The sequence below is a fragment of the Fistularia commersonii genome, chromosome 1 (assembly GCF_037954325.1).
Source record: "Fistularia commersonii isolate RoL2024-O1a breed Wild chromosome 1, RoL_Fcom_v1.0, whole genome shotgun sequence".
Taxonomy (NCBI): domain Eukaryota; kingdom Metazoa; phylum Chordata; class Actinopteri; order Syngnathiformes; family Fistulariidae; genus Fistularia; species Fistularia commersonii.
Window position 1 is genome coordinate 19898165 of NC_141284.1, and position 23253 is coordinate 19921417.

General features: G+C 47.3%; 1 protein-coding gene and 1 long non-coding RNA gene across 5 annotated transcripts in view; one reads left to right on the forward strand and one right to left on the reverse strand.

Moving 5' to 3' along the window:
• The window catches only part of mboat2a (membrane bound O-acyltransferase domain containing 2a), a 36439-nt gene extending 13984 nt beyond the window's left edge, over positions 1-22455 (forward strand). Inside the window, exons 2-13 of one of the 2 annotated variants that reach the window (XM_086153565.1) lie at positions 7277-7422; positions 8687-8764; positions 12938-13033; positions 13720-13775; positions 15445-15499; positions 16289-16475; positions 16996-17188; positions 18172-18275; positions 18369-18433; positions 18663-18795; positions 19476-19627; positions 20063-22455. In XM_086153565.1, the coding sequence (XP_086009691.1) occupies positions 7277-7422; positions 8687-8764; positions 12938-13033; positions 13720-13775; positions 15445-15499; positions 16289-16475; positions 16996-17188; positions 18172-18275; positions 18369-18433; positions 18663-18795; positions 19476-19627; positions 20063-20240 (1443 nt within the window). In that variant the 3' untranslated portion in view covers positions 20241-22455. Of the gene's footprint in view, positions 1-7276; positions 7423-8686; positions 8765-12937; positions 13034-13719; positions 13776-15444; positions 15500-16288; positions 16476-16995; positions 17189-18171; positions 18276-18368; positions 18434-18662; positions 18796-18964; positions 19443-19475; positions 19628-20062 lie in introns of those variants that run through there. The other variant, XM_086153575.1, reaches the window with a different exon arrangement.
• Positions 1177-3879, reverse strand: LOC147237755 (uncharacterized). Of its 3 annotated transcripts, none has more exons than XR_015106847.1 (3): positions 3475-3879; positions 3071-3215; positions 1177-1284 (listed from the first exon to the last, which is right to left on the reverse strand). It is a non-coding gene; the product is annotated as an uncharacterized LOC147237755 (long non-coding RNA). The 3 variants fall into 3 exon arrangements; XR_015106839.1 differs by having other exon boundaries at positions 3071-3363; XR_015106844.1 differs by having other exon boundaries at positions 3636-3875.
• Positions 22456-23253: the final 798 nt, after the last annotated feature.

A 23253-nucleotide genomic window follows, 5' to 3' on the forward strand; every position in this document is an offset into this window, starting at 1 on the left:
AGCACCAAGCGATGATAAAGAAAAGACATCGTATTTTGAGAGTCATTAGCCGCAATTCCCTGAATGCGGGTGAAGCGGGTTTTACGTGCAGGAAGTGACGGGAGAAGCATAACAAAGGATGCATTGCAGAAAAGGTTATGAGAGCGAGATAAAGGGGGGAGCGGCACTCGCAAGCGTTTTCCCTGCATCCTGTGCGCCCTGACACACATGTCATATTTCAATCAATAATGAGCTGGAGGAGGCTAGTTATCTCTGTCTCCCAGTGAATTCACAACACCCCCTCCACTGCCAATCTGTGTATCATTTTATAATGTTCCTTCTCAAAGCTGAGCCAAGTGGAGAGTCAAAGCTTCCAAGAGGAACCGCTTTGCAGCCCCACCTCCCCGTCCCATCCGGTGCTAAACGCTGACTGGCACCTGCATCCAGATCCACACATCTACGTGTTTTTGATTCACACATGAGCGCCAACGGCTGCGTCGTCAGGTTTTAAGAGGGGGGTGAGCTTATGTTTAAATACGAGGAAAGGAAGGCGGCGTCGTCACCCCTCTGGTCGGGGAAAAGCCTTTCCGGGATTGTAGATTTTGCCCGCAGGCTCGGCAGCGGTACTTAAGGCCAAACCGGGTCCAGGAATGTCACCAGTTGCAGAGCGAGCAAGGGGTTCAAATATTTTACAAAGATGTATTAAACTAGAAGGGGTGAATTCGCCGACGGGTGCCTGTTCTTCCTTCCTCCCCGCTTCAGTCCACAAATTCATTCATCAGAATTTGGATGAGGATTTGAAACTTTAGAACTTTAACGTGACCGGGCCGCTGTTTAGGCGGAAACCGTCAAAAGCAAATCTCAGACGCTTATTATACTGTGGGACGGCCTGAGGTGGGAGACACCTCGGCAGAGTTGTAGAAGTGAGACAGCAATCTACCACAAACCACTCCTTCAGTCCACTTCCTTATTTTCTATCTCCCTGTTTGTCCCCGGTTCTTGTCTGTTTACATCTGGCCTGAGATTTCCTGAGATTAGCATTGCTGGCATTTAAAAGTATATTTTGTATTCTCTCATGTTACGGCTTAGTGTCTCTTGAACGGCTTGGACCAAAGCTAACGCCCCCTGTCCTACCGCGCCTTCAGAAAGAAGAACAACGTACCCCTTGGCAATTTTTTTTTTTCATATTTAATCAGTTATGGAAGAAGGGATCTATGCATAATGAATGAAGCAACAACGTTCCCCGGCAGAGAAGAACGTCTGTCCGTGAGGTTCCTGTTCGAAGACGACCTCCATCATTGTCTCCTGTTGACGGGTAGAGGAAATATGTTGAGTGTGGCTCGAACAGGGTCTGAGCAAGCAAACAAATGTTCTGCCACTACGAAGGATTTCAACGACCATGGAGGTGTTTTGAAGTCATCCCGTCTCCTTTTTGATAGACAATGCTGTGTTTTTGTTACGTGTTCTGTGAAGGATGTGTCGCCCACGTCAACGTTGAGAACACACTTTTTAGCGACTGATACGATGATTCGGATTAGGTACGTCGAATATAAATGTCTGATATCAAGTGGTCAATGCATAAATACATTTATTCCTTGCCTATCCTGTATACAGTCACGCAGAGGGGAAATCCCTGCTGTTGTTGAGTGGGTTTTTTTTTTTTTTTTGCTTTTTTAAAATCGACAAATCATTTTATTGATATGGATTGATGTAAACTGGCACTGGACCGGCCGCTTAGGGGTTTTCCACCAGTCGTCTAACCGACGTGACCGTATGTAATTGGTAGATTTCCTTGACGCTGAGGGCTGGCACTTCTTTCCAGACCAAGAAATCCACTAGATTAAAATGTCCAGTTTTGAATAGATGTTCCTGACCCATTAAAAAAACAAAACAAATATATGTTTTATTTCTGTCAGCGGTGTTCACAAGTAACTATCAGCTGCAGCTCCGGAGGTGGTTGGTTGTCCGGGGGCATATTTGGTCAAAGTGGCTGCATCACATGTTGCAGTCATTAAACCTTCTCAGGCGTGGAGCTGAGATCACCATGAAGGCCAAGTTTGAAAGTATACATCATGTTCTTTCCCTGTTCCACACTTTTTAGTGTCCTGGTTCAGTTCATTTTAAAAATCTAACAGAAAAATTTCAGATCTGCAGCTGAGTTCAAACGGGAGATCTCAATCGACAGTTGTAGTATAGTTGTGATGTGGTCGGACTTTTCATGGGTGGGACCGTCAGCAAGGTGAATAGTTTAACGGCTCTTCAAATCTGACACCGGGATGGCCCCGAGTTTTGTTAAGTCTCCACTAAAAAAACAGTTTTGCCCCCGACTGGGAGACGTCAGGGGCCAGATGTTGCCCGGGAATCAGCCCAGCAGCGGCAGCCTGCTTCAATAGCAACAATTTCATTTTATTTCCAACCCGGCAGAATGCAGCAGTGCCCTCATCCACATTTATGTTGTAAATTTTTTCCATGCGAGACTCGAATTAGAGCCTCGACGGTGCTCGCGGTGGCTCGCTGCTTGATTTCGACATGGCGAAGCGTGGAGATTGACTTGGGAATGTTCTGGTGAGCGAAGCCCTAACTGCTCCCCTGGCGCTGCTCACTGGCTGGACCTTCTGCTCAAGGTTCACCCATGATGGTCAAACTTTGCTGATGTTGTGCTGCATGTAAAACTGAATGTGATGAAAAAAGGGCTTCTATTTTCTATCCCCGTACCGGGTGAACTACAAACATGGCAAACAGAGCAGGACGGATGTTTCCGGAGCCTAATGACGTTGCCGGTGCCCAGACTGACATGCCTGCGTTCACCTACAGCAAAAGTGGCCGGTGTGTTTGGAGAAGCCGCAAATGCAGGGACCCTGAAACGCTCAAAGTCAGGCAGATATATCTACAAGCCGCGTCTGCGTCGAGGTGTCTCTAATGAGCTCTTTGAAATGTGCTAGGGTATCAGACATATAACACTCAATGACTTTTAATCTGCCAAGGTGAAGAGTGGAGGCGAGCCTGAGGTGGTTATTTGAATGCAAACGATAAGGCACAAATCCGAGTCGCACGCCAAATGGGCGTTGTTGGAGCTTCGGTGTACACTTACATGCCCCCGGGTCAGACGCTTCATTTCCATATATCGCTTGACTTATAAGAACTCTTTAAATTGCGCAGGTCCACTCAGATCAACCCGATATCTGATCTGGTTCGTGGGATAAAAGCTGAGGAGTCATGCGCAACGGTGGTTTGAGCTGGAAAAAGAAAATCGAGAACTATTATTTCACAAACAAGAAGAGACGCTATCATGGCAGGCTAGCTAGATTCCGATGCTAAGGGTTGGTTTCCTGGAAAGAGCAGGGGAGCGAAGGTGTCTCTGGGTTCCAGAAGGTCATCTAGGAGCTAAAAACAGGGCTTATTAATGAATACCCCTGTATTTTACCACATCATTTATTTGTTCATAAATGCAAAAACACTGTACTGTTAACAGCCATAGGTTTTAGAGTCTGTTACCTGATGGCACTCGTTCATCTTTAAGAAGCCACAACCTTGTTCTGGTTCAACAATACAGCTCTCACTGGCCGTGCGATTTCATACGCTGCCAGAAACTCCAGCTGCAAATGCAGGAATGACCACACTTTCTGCACCGACCGCGCCCTTTTCAAATTTCTTACCAATCGCTCTCGGACACCCGGCGATAAAAAGCGAAGCGACGCGTTGAGAAGGAGCCGCGAAAACAGAAGACGTCACTTTGTTCTAGCAGACCTGGGAAAGAGTTCTGGCTGCTGGCGGAGAATGCGCTGGCCCTTAACTTGCTCGGAGGGACCAGCTGAGCCAGTCAGTCATTCTGTGGCAGCACATCGCCCGGCAAGTCAGCTCTTCATCCCGCCGTCGGGTCGTGACGTCTCCTTCGGGAGAGCAGCTGGAAGCAATCAAACCGTGAAATGACTTTCAAAGCCGTGGATCGCCCAAACACAGTTGGAAATAATAAGCCTGCACGGGTAGGGGCTGCCGACGGCTTTTATTTTAAGCACTTGAGGTTTGGAGGAAAAGCGGCAAGCTCCAGTTGGAAGGGCGTCTAGGTTTATCCGATTAGCGGCAGCGGAGTCGACTGGTCTCGGCCGAATGACGGAACTACCTGCGAGCCTCCTTTCACTCGTATATCATGCGCATCGAAGTCGGGTCGGGTTGAAACCCCATAATCTGTCGTGGACAGATTGATGACCGGTCGTTTGAAGATACCGCAGACGCTGTCTGTAGCAGGGAGCGAAAAGGGGAAGTGCCATGACTTGCATTATCAAGGTTTTGTTTGCTTTTTTTTTTAGTCGATGTCGGCTTTTGTAAATAATTTTATTCTGATGAAACATCCACGTATCATTTGGGTTCCTCCCTTAAAAAACACTATTCACTGCAATAAAAGAGCGAAGGGCATAGGCTGTTTCTGCCCTCTGGGTGTGTGTCTGGGCATATTCATGCAGGGATGGAAAAACAAAGACCCAGCATTTCCCTCCGAATGCAATCCGATATGATACACTCGTGCCAGCGGATGATTTACCACCAAATCTCTCGGCCGTGCAGACGAGAGGATCTGCGTACTCTGCGTACGGCTATATCTGGCCCTCTCGCCCTCTCATTAATCATGCACAATCCATAGATAATGGATGGCGATCATGGCGGCCGGAGCCTTTCGTTGCTCACTGGCCAGACGGATCTGTTGACGCTGACCTATATTTGTGAGCGCCATGTGCTGTCGGACACGCTTCAGTGAATGTGACTTCAAACAGCCATGGGCGGGTCTCACCAGCTAGGCGTGATCCTGCGGCCCACGCGACTTTTCTGCAAACCAATCCTGTCCATGTACAGTTAGGCCCGGAACAGTGACAGTGACACAAGTTTTGTTTATTTTAGCTGTTTACGCAAACATTTTCAGGATACAATTATATAATCGATATGGGTTTAGGTGCACACTCTCAGCTGTAATTTGAGAGTATTCACATCCAAATTGGAGCAAGGGTTTAGGAATTGCAGCTTTTTAATGTGTCGTCGCCTATTTTTCGAGAGACCAAACGTAATTGGACAATTGACTCAGAAGGCTGCAAAAAAAAACGTAACAAGGCTGCACGGGCTCTTCCCTCGGTAACCTGTCGTCAATTTAGCAGTGAAAAGTTCTGGAGTTGATTTCAGGTGCTGTTTTTGCATTTGGAAGCTGTTGCTGCGAACGCACAACATGCGGTCAAAGCAGACCATTAAACAGAGCATCCTGAGGCTGGAAAAAAAAAGAAGAAATCCATCAGAGAGATTGCAGAAATGTTAGGAGTGGCCAAATCAACAGTTTGGTACATTCTGAGAAAAAAAAGAGTGCACTGGTGAGCTTGGGAACTCAAAAAGGCAGATGGTGGTGGATGGAGAAAAAAAACTCTTCTACTCAAGTGAAGTGCACTCTCCAGGAAGTAGGTGTATCAGTATCTACATCTACCATAAAGATGTAATGTAAATACAATGATTTACCACAAGGTGCAAACCATCAATCAGCCTCAAAAGTAGAAAGGCCAGAATTGATTTTGCCAAAAAACACCAGAAGAAGCCAGCCCAGGTCTGGATCAGCATTCTTTGGACAGATGAGACTAAGATCAACCTGTACCAGAATGATGGGAAGAAGAAGAAGAAAGCTTGGAGAAGAATTGGAACAGCTCATGATCCAAAGCACCACATCTTCTATAAAACATGGTGGAGGCAGTGTGATGGCTGGGCATGCATGGCTTCCAGTGGCACTGGATCACTTGTGTTTATTGATGATGTGACAGAAGCAGTCGGATGAATTCTGAAGTGTATCGGGATATACCTTTTTTGTTCAGATTCAGCCAAATGCAGCAAAGTCGTTTCACAATACAGATTGGACAATGATCCAAGACATACTGCAAAAGCAACCCAGGTTTTTTTTTGTTTTTTTTTTTAAAGCAAAGAAGTGGAATATTCTGTGATGGCCGGGTCAATCAACAGATCTCAACCCAATCGAGCATGCATTTCATTAGCTCAAGTCAAAACTTAAGGCAGAAAGACCCACAAACAAGCGACAACTGAAGACAGCTGCAGTAAAGGCCTGGCAAAGCGTCACAAAGGAGGAAACCCAGCGTTTGGGGATGCCTATGGGTTCTAGACTTCAGGCAGTCATTGCCTGCAAAGGATTCTCAACAAAATATTGAAAAGTAATATTTTACTTAAGGTTGTGTTTATTTGTCTACTTACTTTTGAGCCCCAGAAATGAGGAGCGTCTGTATAAAAATAGCTACAATTCCGACATATTTTATCATACATTTTGTTCGACCCCTTGAATAAAACCTTAAAGTCTGCACTTAATTTCTGTTGTAGTTGTTTCATTTCAAATTCAATGTGGTGGCATGCAGAGCCCCAATCATTGTATTACCCTCCGTATATATCTGGGCACTCTGTGTATACAAGCTTTTTTTTTTTTTTTTCAGTTTGGGTGAGTTTATCAGTTTTCTCCAGTTAAGCTCGGACTCCACCAGTACTTGTGCATCAAACAAGATTATGAAACTTGATCTTCTTACATTTTGCAACACGCTATTCTTTACAACGGTTGCAGAGCCAACGCCCCGATTGGTGGTAGAGCGTGAAACACCGTATCGGGGTGATCGGTGGTCACAATATCAACCGTAGTGAAAGTGCCGCTCCAAGGGTAAGGCACATTTGGGGGTTGAGTGAGGTGGCAGCGAAAGGTTTTGCCTGAAATAAGTCATCAAGTCAAATCAGTGACTATGGTGAACATGAGTCCTTTACCAACACAAGTAACACGCATCGAGAGTGGACGCACACATCTGGCAGTGGAAGGTCCCTCAGGGAGCAGCGTCGATAGTCTCACTTCCCCATTCTGTATGCAAATAAACTGCATGTTTCCCCATTTGCATTCCCTGAATGTGTTGAGGCGGCGGCAAAGAGGTTAATAGTGTTGGACGTCCCACCGTGGTTGCAGACGGCTCTTCCTGTGGAGACCGGAATACTCAAAGTCTTATGGAAACTATATCTGTTTCATTGTAACGCAAAATACATCACATGCTGCCTAAGCTTAGTGAGCGAAATGCCACTCCATTATATCACTGACAGCTGACAAAACCAGCCAAAGAATCCCTTAAAATATGAATGAAACCATGAACTGACCAGTTCTAAAAGGAGCCTGCGTGCATGTATGCCAACTATTTGTATATTTGGGTAAAATGTGCATGTCTTCTCTCTTAAACAATGTAACCCTGCTGTAATTCCACGGTGATCTAGTGTCTCCCTGTCGGTCCCTGTGCAGGTTAACTTTGTGGCATGTCAGCTGTTTGCCCTGCTGATGGCCGTGTGGTTCCGTATCTATCTCCACCCCAGTAAGACCAGCCCCTTCATCAGACACGTGGTGGCCACCCTGCTGGGCTTCTACTTGGCTCTCTTCTGCTTTGGCTGGTAAGTCATTTCGCCGTTTTTCCCTCAGAAGTTTCCCTCCATTCGCTCGCCTTTTCTGTCCACCTGAGTGACAGTGAGACCGGCGGGCCTGGATCACACCCCACACTGTCTGCAAGATCACCCTTTTTTGTTCAGTTTCACTCTGGTAGAGAAAGAAGTCATACTTTCACTGCACACACACACACACACACACACACACACGCACGCACACATGCACGCTCCGACTTATTTTTATCTCAGTGGGCACCTGGCTACACTCCCTCAAGGTGCTGCCTTGCAGATGATGCAGTGTTAATTTATTTTGGAGCTAGTCACTGTCAGATGACAAGCAGGTTTCTGTGGTAGGAGACCAGAAGAATCTGTCAGGTTTGCTTCTTGCTTTTAGAACCCTCGCACTCACACACACACACACACACACACACACACACACACATCTGCTTGCACACCATGACCCGTGTTCCCAGAGGAAGCAGTTCAGGTTCATTCATAGGCGTCTCATTCAAACTCTATAACATTTTGGCATCATAAACAAAATGTGTTTGTCTTCTTCTTTCTGTTTTTTCAGCCTGATGTCAATGTTCTTTTCTGCCAGGGGGGACGTGTCTCCTGGACCAGGCTAACCAGCTTGTGATCCGCGTCAATGTATAAACTGTCAGATTTACACAATTTAAACAACTCCAGATTATTGGAAAGGTCGAGATTTCGCCCCCCCCCCCACTTGGGCTTGGGTGCTTTCTCAATCTGTTGTGGAGCTTCGCCATCAAACCACGCAGCCTGTCCTCGGTTGTCCCTAGCTCCCCTTCGATGCCCTCGCCCTCCGCGTTGACTCACTGCTAACACATTGCTCCTCAGGGTTAGCATGATGTCAGGAGCATCACATGCTGAGCCCCCTTCAAAGCCCCATCTGGTAGCTGTGTTTGTGTGTGTGTGTTTGTGTGAGTGTGTGTGTGCAGGACGGTGGATGAAATTTTGGGTTTGATTCACGCAGACACACTTTGCATCAAAATGTCAGACAGCCCGCTGGAAGGTTTAGGAATCCTTGCTAGATGACTTCCTGTCAGGCAGTCCTGTGACACATCTAGCCTCACATGGCTGACAGCGTGACTCCCCAATGTTATAATTTCTTTTTTTTTTTTTTTTAAACCACCGGACGCCTCGAAGCAGGAGTGGATGTGTCTCATCGAGCAGACCGGGCCCACGCCTGGCTAATGTTCTTCACGGTCTGCCGCCGTAATGACTCTCCATTTCGTCCGTTTCTCCACAGGTATTCCCTCCACTTCCTGGTTCAGAGCGGCCTGTCGTACAGCGTGATCGTGTTCGCCGGTCTGGAGCACATGCACAAGTAAGGGGGATTGAGGCAAAACACACGCTGTGAAATGGTCACGACCACAACGCTGTCGCGGGCCACCTCGTCTCGTGACCTGAGAGGACAAACGTCCGGCCGATTCCGTCAGCGTCTCCTTTTGCGTTTTTGTCCCTCTGTCCGGGGACACAGATCTATTTATAACTGCGTATGCATGCAAATTTGTCTCTGTCATTTTTTTTTTTTTTCAAAAAGTTTTGAGTGCAGGTGTAAATGCTGCACGTTTCGCCTCATGGGCAAAACACGCCACATGAAAGAAATCGGCATGTCATCCGCGGAGGGCGAGATGTGACGCCCTCCGAAGACGGATGGGTTCCGCACCAAATTCAAAAGCACCCATTTCCTTGAACTCTACCGCTCTTCAGAAACCCCGGGTGGATTCGAGCCTGCCGTGGCACGTCCCGTCCGCGAGGCGTCCGCTCCCTCTGACTTGGAGCTCTTGTGAAACCAGAAAACACACCCTCGCTACGTGTTCAAAGCAAAAGTTCAACCACAATGCAGGTGAAGGTGCCGCTGTAGGTGCAAAGGACTCCGGTCGCGCTGACATGCTCGCATGTGCACGGGGCGTTGACCCTCCGACACGTATGATTTGCACGACAAATATGCCACAAACGGTACAGCGGCTGGAGCTGCTCTTTACACTTTGAACCTCACCTGTGTTTTTTACACGCGGACCATGAATGAGTGCCGGAGGGTGTTTGCCTCCCTCGTCTCTCCCTCGGGGCCACATTTCTTTAAATTTTTTAATTACTTTCATCCCGGTCTCTCTGTTTCGACTCTTACTATTCCTTGGCAGTGTGACAGAATGGGATGCTGTTTCACTGTTTACTTTCCCTTTTGAATTAAAAAAAAAAAGAAATAATTTGGGATGTGTTTAAGAGGATAAATGCAGGCAAAACTATCTCCGTCTGTGGGCCCATGATGGATCCAGGGTGAAACCCACCTCTTGCCAAATCCCAGCTGGGATAGGCTTCGGCCCCCCACGACCCTGACTGCAGGATAAGCGGTGTAGATAGTGAAAGAAAGAATAAATGACTGTTAGATCACTGACTTAATGACTTAATGTTGACATTTTGTTCAGCGTCCTGCAATTTGCGTCAAGCCGGTTGCTATGGTGCGCTAACAATCCATCCCTCCATCACAGTCTACATTAAGTGGATGAGGATTTTGTCGCCTTTCCCAAAAATTACACCCCCCCCATCGACACGTGACACCATTGACAATCATCTCGTTCCCTTCCAGAAGCATCTCATTGACTCAGAACACTCGTGCTCATGCTTTTTATTCCCTGCACTTCAAAAGAATCTAGTGTGTGTATTTGAAAGTTGGACGGTAAAGGGTGTGTTTGTAGATGGGAGTCGTTCACCGCTGCTGACCCCCCCCCACCAGATTGCCGTATTGACATTTTCAGGTTTCCTGTAGGCTCAGCAGTCGGCCCAGATCCAAAAAGGTCAATATTGGCTCTTTTCCCTTTTTCTCAGAGACCAAATAGTTTTTGTGACAGCGGCCGAGTGGCTGAATCCGAGAGCCGATATCTGCAGCCGCCTCTGCTCCCTCAGAGACCAGAGAAAGTCCACCTGTGGATGCAGGGCTTGTATTTCACCAGATATTCATTTCTGTGTCATTTTATTGATGAGCCAAACGGTAAACGGCCTCCACTTGTGTAACACTTGTGGTTTCAAAAGCGCTTTCACACACCGAAGGCCGCAGAGCCACCGTGGAAGACACTCGCCAGACCAGAGGGAGCAACACGGGGTACCAGTGTCCTTGGGCAAGGCATGTAGACAAGAGGAGGATAGGGATGTGGACGCGTCTTATTTTTATTCATGACATTTGGGTTCCTAGTGGCTACATTTAGCACGGTACTGAAAACCGGCTGCATGGCGGCGCAGCGATTAGCGCAGCTGGGATAGAATCCAACATCCCAATGACCCTGAGTGCAGGATAAGTGGTTGAAATGAATCAATGAATGAATGAAAACCACCTAAAACTGACCGTCGCACCAAAGCCAATGTTAAAGCTAATACCGCCCAGCAGGGACGAGCTGTCGACGCTTGCCTCCATTACACCTCCCACACAGTCCTTTCTGAGCGCATCGAACGAGCAGCTCGGCAAGACGAGAGCAGAACAATGGAGCGGGACTTGTGTTATTGCTATTTTTCGTCTGCGACTTGGACTCCCCGTCTTTGGGGGAAAAGTGCGGCGCGAGCACATGGGAGCGGCTGTGAATGTGACGCAGGCTCGCCCAGGCCCCGGACCCGCCACAAAGGCTTTTTTCGGCGGGAGGTGTCCTATTTCATTGCGTACTTCGTCTCGGGGTCTCGGCCGGCCCAGCCACTCCCTGCTTCTCTTTGACAGGTCACATGTCGAATGTTTTTGAATGGGTGGGAATGCTCTGAGGGCTTGGCTACAGACCCAGCCCTGCCTGCTGGTTAACCAGAAAGACTGGCCCGCCGGTGAGATCCGGTAGGGCCGTTAAAGCCGTCTACACGGAAAGCGCTGAGACACGCGATTTAGCTGCGGCCGAAAACCACCTGTGCTCTCCTCTCGTTTAATGACCCATCGACCGTGTCATTCCTTTACTTCAATTTCTTCTGAAATTATAATGCACGGCTAGTAAAGAAGATTTTACTTTTTCCTTTACAATGCAACGTTTAACACATTTTGTGTCACCATGGACGAGGCTGTATTGCTGTAACTGTAAGGTTTGGCCTTGCTGCAATAGCAAACCCCTGCAATAGCTTTGCCTTTTTGTTAAAATGGGCTGTTCTCACATCGTGCCTGACCTGGACAACCCCAAAACCGACCTTTCAGGACTTCCCATATCGCACCATCGTCAAGTGGCAGTGCTCAACAGAGCCCTGGAGAGGGAGCACTGCCGTGCACCCAATCTCTACCAGCTGTGTCCAAGGCTCAGCGGTGCTTCCTCACTTGATTCTCCTTTTCCTGAACCTCGAGGAACCTGCCTGCCACCCTGGCGATGGTCTTCGAGCCAGCGCCCCTCACTCAGGCCAGGACCGTCGGCCTGATGCGAGGACGAAATTGAGAAAAACTCCCTGAATGGTGCCCGCTGTCGGCTGGTGTTTGCAAACTGAGCAGAGGGAAGATTTCCATGAGCGGGTGTGATATGCTTTGCATACACACCTTCAGAGAGATGCCTCATGGTGTCAAGCCCTTATTTGAGTCCTGTGTTTGCATTCAGACCCTACCTGCAGCTCCTATGAAGCCATTTGAAAAAAAAAAAAAAACCTCTTTAAAATGCTTTTTCCAGAAGGGAGGGCGGAGCGGGATGTGATAAAGGAGCATCTTAGCCTTATCTTAGCAGATGCTCGGCTCAGAGAGGCGCCTAGTCATGACTCCTGGGACAGCCTTTGAAAAGTTTCAGCCTGAACAATTGAAACCAAATAAAAGAAGTAGAAAAAAATGTTCCTTCTCTTGTTTTGACTGTCATAGATAATCTGCCATCGTGTTTCCATCTCCTCTCCTTTCTTCTAATTGTGAAGTCCCTGCAGAGCGGTTACGGAAGAGAATACCAGTTAAAGTTGCAGCCTTTGACTAATCCAGGGTTGAAGGCAGCGTCGCTCCAACAGACACATTTACAGCAAATCATTCATAAACTGTGTGTGGGGAGGGGGAGCCACTTGGCGAGGAAACCCAAATACCGTCCGGGTGTTCTAAGAGCGCCGCTGTCAGCGTCTTATAATCCGCAGATTGTTATTTGAACACGGGTGTCGCGAAAGGCAGTCCTGTTGCGCGCACACAAGCAGCAGAATGCGCCATTGTTGGGGACAAGAGAGCGGCATTGAGACGCTTGTGACTCGGACCCGCAGCGGGCCTGTCCCGCAGTCCCGTCCCCGGACGTCTGCTCAAAGCTCCGCTTGTCCGCTGCCGTCCTCCTCTGCCCTGCTGTCCGGTTTGTAACCCCGCTCTCTGCTCGGCCGCGGGGGCCACTGTCTTTTGTTCCATCCAAGTGCCTGTAAAATGGCTTAAACAGTGAGGAGGAGGAGGAGGAGGAGGGGATGAACAAAAGCTTGTTTTCCCTCCCCCAAGCAGCAGCAAGATTCCCCGGATGATGTGAAGATATCACACTGTCAATCCCCTCTGTGTATTTTTTTACTGATTGTCTCTCCTGTCTCCTCCCTCTCTGCACAGATACTGCTTCATCGTGACACTGGGCTACTTGATTTTATGTCAGATCACTCGAGTGTATGTGTTTGACTATGGGATGTACTCCGCAGACTTCACCGGGTAAGCTCCACTCACTCGCACACACACGATATTTCTGCAATCGTTGTGGCCCTCCATTGAAAACACCTTCCGCTGGGTGGATTCCACGCCCGTGGTCGCACAAAGTTGACGTCAGGGTCCAAAGCTAGGAGTACGATAGCTGTCGGCAGCCAGGTAGAGGAGTGCGTCCAATGGCCGGCCTGCGTCCGTGGGAGGAACGCCGATGGGACTGTAGCCCCTCGCAGGTGGTTTCCCCCTCCTCCAGACAGTCTGACAGTCCAAGCGGACTGCCTGCTCGCTCACCATGGTGGGGGTGGCTAGTTGCTAGGCGACGCAATGCAAAACCATACCGCTCCTGCTAAGGCAGAGATTCAGGTCTTTCAACCGCCTCGTCTGCCGTTCCCCTCGTCCCTCGAAAAGTCCGGTGTTTTCCCGAAGTGCTGGCCCTCTCTCCTCATTGTGCTTTGTTCCAGAGCGGTTAAGAGTCCAAAGCCAGGCCAGGAAATATCTGACGCCTTGCTCCCTCAGCAGAAAGGTCCAAATGCAGCTCAGGGCAAAGAGATTGGCGGTTCCCTCCGTTGTTCAGGAGCGGATTATTTACAGAGATCGGTTACTGTGACTCCCTCCGAGTTTGAGGAGCTTCCACCAAATATTTCTAAGAATTGCAGACAATGACTTGTACGCTGTGTTGTTCTCGTCTTCACCAGGCCCATGATGGTCATCACACAGAAGATCACCAGCTTGGCATTCGAAATCCACGATGGTAAGACGAGCCGGCAGCCGTGTGTCCGCACTGTCACCGTCCCTGTCCATGTATCTCCAAAGAGACCTTAGGACCAGATCTCCTGGCTGTTGTTCCATAGACAACTACAACGTCAGACACATTTGTGCACTGGACTCGCGGCCTCCTGCCTACCTCCTCTCTGGTTGACTACGAGAACAGTGGGCACCAACACGAGGTGCACTTTGAAAGAAAACAACCATAGAGCTTTCTCCCTTTCTCCAAAGCCAAGGCCATTTCACAAACCTTTTTTTAAGCACTGGGATCATAGAGAAATTCTATTTTCTTTTTTTTTCCCCCCTCCTCTTTCACTGTGGCGGCCATCAAAGCAAAGACAAAAAGACAAAAAGCTGTTTTTTTGCAGGATTCTATATCATGAGAAAATAAAGTATATAAAAAAAAAAATCAGAATTGAAGATCAGACAGTCAAGCTAGCAATAAATTGACAGGAGTTAGAAGAAAAAAAAAAACGTTTTGGCATGAAATGATGTTGCTGCAAGCCAGAGATGACAGGGAGTCCAGACAGAGGTGTGTGTGTGTGTGTGTGCGCGTGTGTGTGTGTGTGTGTGCGCGTGTGTGTGTGTGTGTGTGTGTGTGTGTGTGTGTGTGTGTGTGTGTGTGTGTGTGTGTGAGTGACCAGCCTCTTCAGCGGAGGATCCACACACACACACACACCCACACACACACACACACACACACACACACACACACACACAGACACACACACACACACACACACACACACACACACACACACATGCCGCATTTGACATCATCCCAGGTGTTTTTTTTTTTTTTTTGGAAGGACGTAGATGTCAGTGCGTGGAGCCGGTGGCCCCCCGAGCCTGGACGTCTGCAGAGGGCTGCGTCAGGAAGGGCACCCCATGTGAAACCCCGTGCCTCCCAGACCGCTGGTGGTATTAAGGCAGGGTGGAGACTCAAAACCTCACAATCAGCACATTCCTTTAACGGACGGCCGTCCATTCTTAAATCTTCAGTGTAACGCTTTCGGCCCCCGGACCTTTTGAATTGTAATAGAATTAAAACAGAAGAAAGAGCTCCAATCCATGTGGGTGTGTGACAGGACATGGCCATGGAGTTTGGAGGCCCCACATAAACGTTGCTTTTCCTGTCAAACCTCCTTCACAGCGGCAGCTGGGTATCCACCCGGCCACGTGCACGGATATGCTTTAGTTTTATTTTTTCTGTTTTTGTCTTCATCCGACAGTCATAAGGAAAGATCGGCATTAACAGTATTTTCATTTGTGCTGGATTTGAGTTCTAATTGGGTCATGTAGATGATGGCTGCGCTTTTTGTTGTCCCCCACCTCCTCCTCGCTATCTTCAGCTGTGGGAGGCTGTTATTGTTTATGAAGCGGGACCTCTCACACACACACACACACACACACACACACACACACACACACACACACACACACACACACACACACGTGTTGCTATTCCTTTAGCAACAGCTCCTTGGTGCTTGGTGCCGGCAGCTCATTCCTCGGGAACGTTTATCACTGCTGTCACTATGAGATGACTCCAGATATTTGAATAAAACACACACACACACACACACGGGCTACTTATAAATAGATTACATTGTGTTGTGTTTATTCCTTTCTACTAAATTTGTGTCTTTGTCCAGGTTTGACTAAGCGAGAGGGACAGCTCACTCCCAGTCAGAAATACCTAGCTATCAGGTACGTGAACCAGGTGTGTTTTTAACATGTGCGCTGCGGTCGAGGGATACGCGGGCGTGAAAAACACAACCCCGTCTGGTTTTCATTCGGACTCCTGATGAGTTCACCCTGGAAGGACGGTGCTGATTATTTTCATGCCACAGCGTTTCGGGCTCCCCTGTGATTTCGAGTTGCTGTTAAGAGGCTCGGTATCCTGGAAACCCCACATTCAGCACCCTTGTGTGACCCGCACGGACCTCCAGCCAGTTCGCATCACAGCGTTTCTCCGCCCTCGTATTCCACACTAATGATGGGAGGGCTGCCCCGGGTTCTGCGAGAACGTAGAAAGTAGGTCACAGATGAAATTCGTGACATCACACGGCCGAACACAGATCAGAAAAAAAAACAAAAAAAAAAACAAGAAATGATACCTCGATCTCACTTCGGCAGATATGGGCAGGCGAGAGCGAGATGACGGTGATTAAAAGACACCTGCGGGGATGGTTTCATTTTTTAATGGAGAAATACGATTCTGCAAGCTACGTGCAGAATGACAGCACATACGAGAACCGGTCAACAGCACAACAAAGATTTTATCCGTGGTTTAAATCAATTTTCGGCCTCTTTCCACGCCTGTATTCCCCCGATCCAGCTCCAATCGGGTTACTAGTACTGTCAGACGATTACCCGGTAGCTCAGGCTTTCAGCTACTTGACTTGGTCTGTTAGTCGACGTCACAGGCAGTGCATGATGTCCTTGAGTACGCCGATTGAAATGTATTCACACTTGTCTCGATGTCTGGACCCAAAGGCGGATGCCGAGCTTGCTGGAGTACCTGAGCTACAACTGCAACTTCATGGGCATCCTGGCCGGACCCACGTGCTCCTACAACGACTACATGGCCTTCATCGAGGGCACGTGCTACCAGCCCCGCCACCAGGAGAACGCCAATGGCAAGGAGAATGGAAAGTACAAGCAGAGCGAACCGTCGCCCAAGGTAGCGCGCTCGTTGGCATGGAGATGCGGTGCGCGGTCATTTCAGACCCACGGACATTTATTCATATCAGTCCCTTCAGTAAAGAGGAAGCCGCAGGAAAACGTGCACACGGCAGGTGAACCCTGTACAGTCTGTGATGAGCAGACGTATAGATCAGTCCCAGATTACCAAAAAGAATTTCAAAGGCATGCAGTGTAAACACTGGTCCAAGTTCAGTCGCACATTGGACACAGCTGTACATATGTCTCCCCTGCAATGAACTCCATCAATGTTAATACTTGAAAAGCAGTTTTATCAGCGCAAAGGTTAATTGTGATTCTCTGTATTGCTTAAGAGGCTCAGAAACTCAAGTTGTATAGAACATTAAGTGACACGTCGCCCATGCCTCCTGGTTCCGTCTGTATCCTTAATTCATACTGCACTGAGGATTTGCTTGTGTGCTGAGAAGGCATCAGTGGTTTCAGTTTTCTCTGTGAACGCACTCAAAGTGGCTCCGTACTGTGTATGTGTGCGCGTGCAGAATGAGACGATCTCCAAGCTGTGCACGTGTGCCGTCTCGCTGGCCATCTACCTGTCGCTGTGTAAACTGATTCCCGTGGAGCGCTCCATCGACGACGACTTCATCGGCAGCACGCCTTTCCACCTTCAAGTCGTCTACCTGTACCTGGCAATGCTGGCCCTCAGGCCGAAATACTACTTTGTCTGGACGCTCGGTGAGTGTGAACCAAAGTCCACGCGGAGGGACGCGGTTTTGCTTCGGTGCTGGGAAAATCAGACCTCTACTTTCCTAATGTTTTAGTTACGCCACCTACAGCAGTAAAATGAACGAGCACACGCTGCCGCTGTACCCCGTCAGTCAGAGGCAGCGCTAATTCACTCGGCATGAAGGTCACGACCTTAAGGGACCTGAACACTAGTAAAGAACTCCACGCAAATGGCTGATAACCTTGAGTAAAGAGCCCTGCCACGTGCACGTCTAGAGGGTTGTTGGAGTAAGAAGCGTGAATGCAAAGTTGCACCGCGATTGGTCAATTAAGATCTTGTCGTCGTATTTTAGCTGGCAGGTTTTGATGTGAACCTTCCTCCGGCCTGCTCGGGGTTAAAGATGTCTGCCATGTATTCAGAGGGTTTTCCCACGTTATGCAGCTTTTTGACATTAGAGCTCCATCTGGTGCTGAGTGGAGAACAGACGACCTTCTGGCCTATTTTGATTTTAAAATAGCATTACAAGAACAAACAGTCTCCGAACACATTAAGGCCTGGACAAAATACTAAATTAAAAAAAACATGCACATTTGGAAGAGTAACTGTGAATCCTCATCCAGAACAGGTGGATCTTTGTCCATCACCAATGTAGAAGCATATCTTTGTCAGCACTGCCCTCCCAGCAGGACACAGATCACTGAAAACCAAATCGGATACGCACACCAGAAAAATCTACGTGGGTAGATATAGAAACAGGGGAAAACATGCGTTTTGGATTTTGGTTGAGGGTAGCAGCAGCAGCTTCATATCCTTCACCAAAGAACCTGGGAATTTGTCACGTCACTGCCGACCTTCGCTGAATTTTGAAATGTAATCCCCTTTACAACCCGTGGTGAGGTTGCAGTCGTTTCCCAGGCCGCTCTCTCCTGAGCACGTAGAGCTTGTGCTGTCGAGGTTGTGGTTGGGAAACAGCTTTGCTTGTCCTCTGCAGCTGATGCCATAAACAATGCGGCGGGATTCGGCTTCAACGGGTACAACAAAGATGGCTCCCCACGCTGGGACCTGATATCCAACCTCAGGATTTTGGACATCGAGGTCAGACCCTGATTACCAGACCTGCTCGATGATATTTACGACGTTTTGCAACTTAATTCTTATTCGTGTTTTTTTCTCGGGGTCTGATTCCAGTTTGCCACCAGCTTCAAGATGTTCCTTGACAACTGGAACATTCAGACAGCTCTTTGGCTCAAAAGGTAAGTAAAGACTTCTTCTGACAATAAAAGCTCTGATAGTATTTCAGCACTGCCAGGCAAATTAGAGTCATTGATTTGTTTAATCATAAATGCATTACTGACTTTGACACTCGGGCTCCATCTAGATCTTTTCCTCACTGAGCTAATTCTCACTCACATGCTAAAATGTAACCCGCCATCGCTGTAAAACGTTTTGACGTGTCGTGCACGGTGTGGCTTCTTTTCCCAGGGTGTGTTATGAGCGTTGCCCCATCAACCCCACGGCCGCCACCTTCCTGCTGTCGGCCATGTGGCACGGGGTCTACCCCGGCTACTACCTGACCTTCCTCACCGGCATCGCTATGACAATGGCCGCACGTGCTGTGAGTGCATGCATATTGTCTGTCTATGCATAAAGATTTACCGGAATGTGTTATGGTAAAATGTGCCGGATGTACCCAGGTCTCTAAGTCTGCAGGCCTATGATTCGCTCCTCCCTAGAAGTTAAAGGAGATCTTCCTGGAAATTTTGATTATTCATTTTTCCCAACAGAACATACAGTCCCTTTTAGTCGCCACAGCTACTTAGCGGAGCAGGAAACACACCGCAGGATCGCTTAACGCGAAGAAGGAGGGCTAATAAAGTAGTCCAAGGTTGCCACTAACCCTCTGCGAAGCCCTATCTCCTCACTCCACTTGTGTGAGAGAAGTGGATATTAATGAAGAGTAATGAGCCGTGGCAAATCACTGCAGGTTCCGATGGAACGCTAGCACAGAGAAGGTGTCGCGCAGGTGAGATCTTGCAGGGGCTTATTTCCTCCTCATCTACAGTACGAGTGGAGAGAGTCCACTGACCTAATTGCACCACAGAAGTGCCGGCCAGCGCCTCACGATCCCTTTCAGATCCACTCTGGATTTCTCTCAAGAGTAATGAAATGCACCAATAGAAATAAATGGATGAGCCAGTGACAAAAGAGCAACAGGATCCCTCAGCTCAAGGAGCTGAACCACGAAGAGAGTAGAGCGCAGTCCGACATTTAGTGACTTTGCAAATCTCTCTCCAGGTAAGGCACAACATCAGACCGCATTTCCTGGTGTCCGACTCGTACAAGTGTGTCTATGACGTCATCACGTGGGCGTGGACCCAGGTAGCCATTAGCTACACGGTGGTGCCGTTTGTCCTGCTCGCTGTGGGACCTTCGCTCAAATTCTACAGGTGGGTATGATCGAGTAGCTCCGATGCCGATGCCGATACTAACCGTGATGGCGATGCCGCAATATACGACGTCACAGTGCGTTAATTTACCCAAACTGTCAACAAATCATCGAGAACGTGGCAAGAAGGAAGTCACATTAAAGTGATCGGTACATTGTCAGCTTTTACTTTCATGTCCCATTGACAAATGATTGGAAGACAGTAATCAATATAGAAAATGGAGAGAAGTCAAAGCAGGCAGGAGCTTTTTTACTGACAAGACTGTAAAATATCTCATCACTGGCAAAACAAAGTAAATCCAATGTAGCCAAAGTCATTGGGTTTTATTCTGTCTAGGCCACATTTTTACTGTTTTTTTTTTTTACTGGATGGACATTGTTTCTGCAACAGTATCAACATGTCATTTTAACACTCCCTGCTCCGGATTGTCCGCAGGTCATGGTACTTCTGCTTACATCTTCTATGTCTGCTGGTGGTTGTGGCCCTTCCCGTGAAGTCAAGACGCCAACAGGCCAAGGAGCGGCACGACTGTCTACAGGAGAACTTAGCCGACAACCGGGTGGGCCACAACAGCACAGAGAACAACTGCAACCAGAAAGAAAGAGCCACATGAGAGGCTAGGACGGCCATGCTGAGTCCCTTCAGCAGCAGACGAACTCGAACCCGCTGAGAGTTGGAGTGTGGCGAGTCTGTTAACTTGACAAGGAACCAAATATTGGATGTACTAAGAATTTTAACAGACAGAAATCCCAAGTCAACATCCTGTCAAAACTTCCAGTAGCAAGGATGACAGCAATCATACTTCTGACATGGATAAGAGACCAAGATTTAACAGTGGCCGCGGTGGTGTAAACTAACGAGTGATAGTGGTTACATTACATTGTGTAAGTTAAAAAGAAGATTAACTGACTTCCAAGCTGCCTTAAACCCTCTATGTACACGGCGGGCCAAGCGACCGTTTGGATGCTCCACCTGTGCGTTGTCGAGGTCCACAACCAGAGCGCGAGTGTGTATGTGGAGGGTTTTTGTCATTGTCTGGATTAGCCTCTTGTTTTTTGTGGAAAAAAAGGCAAACATGTTGTTGTAAGAGAAACATAACCTTTATCATCAGCTGCCAATTTCAAACAGGCCTTAGGATCCTCAGAACATCTTTTGAGTTTGGTGTTTTTTTTAACCTCTTTGCTCAAGAAGGATTCACTCGTGTTTTGTGTTTAGATGTTTGTGACAACACTATCTGACCACCATCCTTATTGCGTTCTGTCTGAGATAAATTGACATTGCTTAAATTAATGAACTAATGTGATTCCCGCGGTGGAATTTCCGATCTTGTCTGGTATCTAGCTGTGGAAAGTCAAAAACAGGCACTTCGGCGATTTCTCTGTGGATTTCGGTTCCCTTCAATTTTTCATATCTGCTGCTTTTCTTTTCTTTTGGTAAACATGAATCATCAGTTTCCGATAAATGTGTGTTTCAAAGGGAGTCTGTTCACTGTTGTGAGTTTGAAGATTTTAAAAGTTTTTTTTTTTTTTTCGGGGTACAGGGGATGTGAGATCTTTTTTAGTATTTAATTTTTCATCGTTCATAAGCCCAACCGGTCTCACAATGACAAATTGGTATGATACAGTGGATTGTTTACATCACTGTTGAATTTCTTGGACATCTAAACTGTTTCAGCGGCGGTTCGATCACAGTTACACTTTGTCAACTCATCAAAGAAACACTGTAGCCGTAATAATCACAAGTCACTGAATGTAAAATAAACAGCTTAAAAATTGACAAACATACAACGCGTGAAAGCACATTCAGGCTACACATTTACAATGTGTGCAATCTGCCTATATCATTTTAGGAATCTGATGGTCATTTATGTGTGTGACATGATAATAATGTACAAATTCAAAGACATTGACCAGCTGTGGTGGTAAATGGTCTTATTTCATATTGTGTGCACTTATGTTAGAATAGGGGATGCTTCAGGGTGCATTTACTGTATGGTGTAAGAAACACTGGCTCCTCATGTTGTTTTCGTCATGCCTCACTTCAAGCCTTTTGAATCATCCGGTTTACGCTAAACAACACACTCCCCCACCCACCCCATGCAACCTTCATGATATGTTCTGACAGGCTTAGTGGTGCAGAGAAGGAAACTTGTGAAGGCACCTCATTGTTGTTGAAACAGTCCAATGATTCTTACATATCCTTTCAAAAATTGGAATACGCCTGTGGTGTTCAAGCCCAGGACCGCCGTGCACCTTCCAGAGTTGTGCATTTTTTCTTTCTGGAAAAGAAGTAGTCAGTTACTGGTCTGGTGCATTTGTCTGAAGTAAAGTAACAGACCAGCTAAGCGGAGCTTTCAATTATGGACCTCTTTTACATTTCTGTTAAATACTTTCTAACATTTGCATATTCCTGCCATAACTAAGTGTGTATTCAGTATTCATGTGATTCGTACATGTCGATGTGGTCTCAAGTAAACTATTTGTAGCCTGGGCCCTGTTTAGGCGAGTACGGCCCACCTAAGGTAAAGGGATGTCATTCTACAAACATAGAAACATTATTGCACTGCATGGCCACCAAAACCAGCAGATCAATGCAAACTGCTCCATATGTCCAAAGTGCCAAATCATGAATGGCGCATTTTTGTTTTATGTATGTGTGCCTGCGTGTGTGTGTGTGTGTGTGTGCGTGTGTATGTGTGTGCGCGCGCGCCTGTGTAACATAATGGTTATTTTTGTGTCAGAAGGAAATTTATTGAAAGATTTGTATAACAGTACATTAAAATTCTGATTTATGTGGCAAAATAAAGAGAAATTATTTTTAAACACCAACACCAGTGTTTGAAATATGAATGTCTTCTTTGTCCGGAAATGCAACGTTATCTTGGCAAAATATGACAACACTAGGTGCCGATTCTCTTTTACCAAAGATCATCACCAGCAGCCATTAAGACTGAGCCAACAGGGGAAAGTGCAAATAGTGTTCCCAACAGTGGAGCAATGCAAAATCCACACATTTTTAGGCACAATAATGCGAGTTATCAATTGCAAGGTGCTTCTTATAATAGTTCCAAAGAATATTCTGAAGATACTCATGTTACATTAGTTTTGGTGAACTATTTTGCTCTCCTGCTGATAATCTTATTGATATCGTATGTCTTGGCCTGTCAATGTTTTATATCGATTTGTTTCTAGTATCTACATTTATCAGAAGGCATCTGATGGGCCGGGAACATTCATTCATTCTCCACCGCTCATTCTACACTGAGGGTCGCGGGATGCGGGAGCCTATCCCAGCTGCCATCAGGTGAGACGTGGGGTTCACTCCGGACCGCTCACCAGTCAATCGCAAGACCACATTCACTCTTATTAGCACAAGCGCAATTTTCCCATTTTATTTTCAATTAAATATCCGTGTCTTCGGACTGTGAGAGGAAACCGGGGAACATTGGAGGAACTGCCACACAGAAAGCCGGTTCCTTCGTGCAGTGAGGTGGAAGCGCTAGCCTACATTTTGGTATGTTTGTATATTTATAAGTTTTGTTTTTGACAAATTTTAATGTCCCCATAGTGTGGACATGCACATTCATCATCATCATCATCATCATCATCATCATCCTCTGTTGGCTT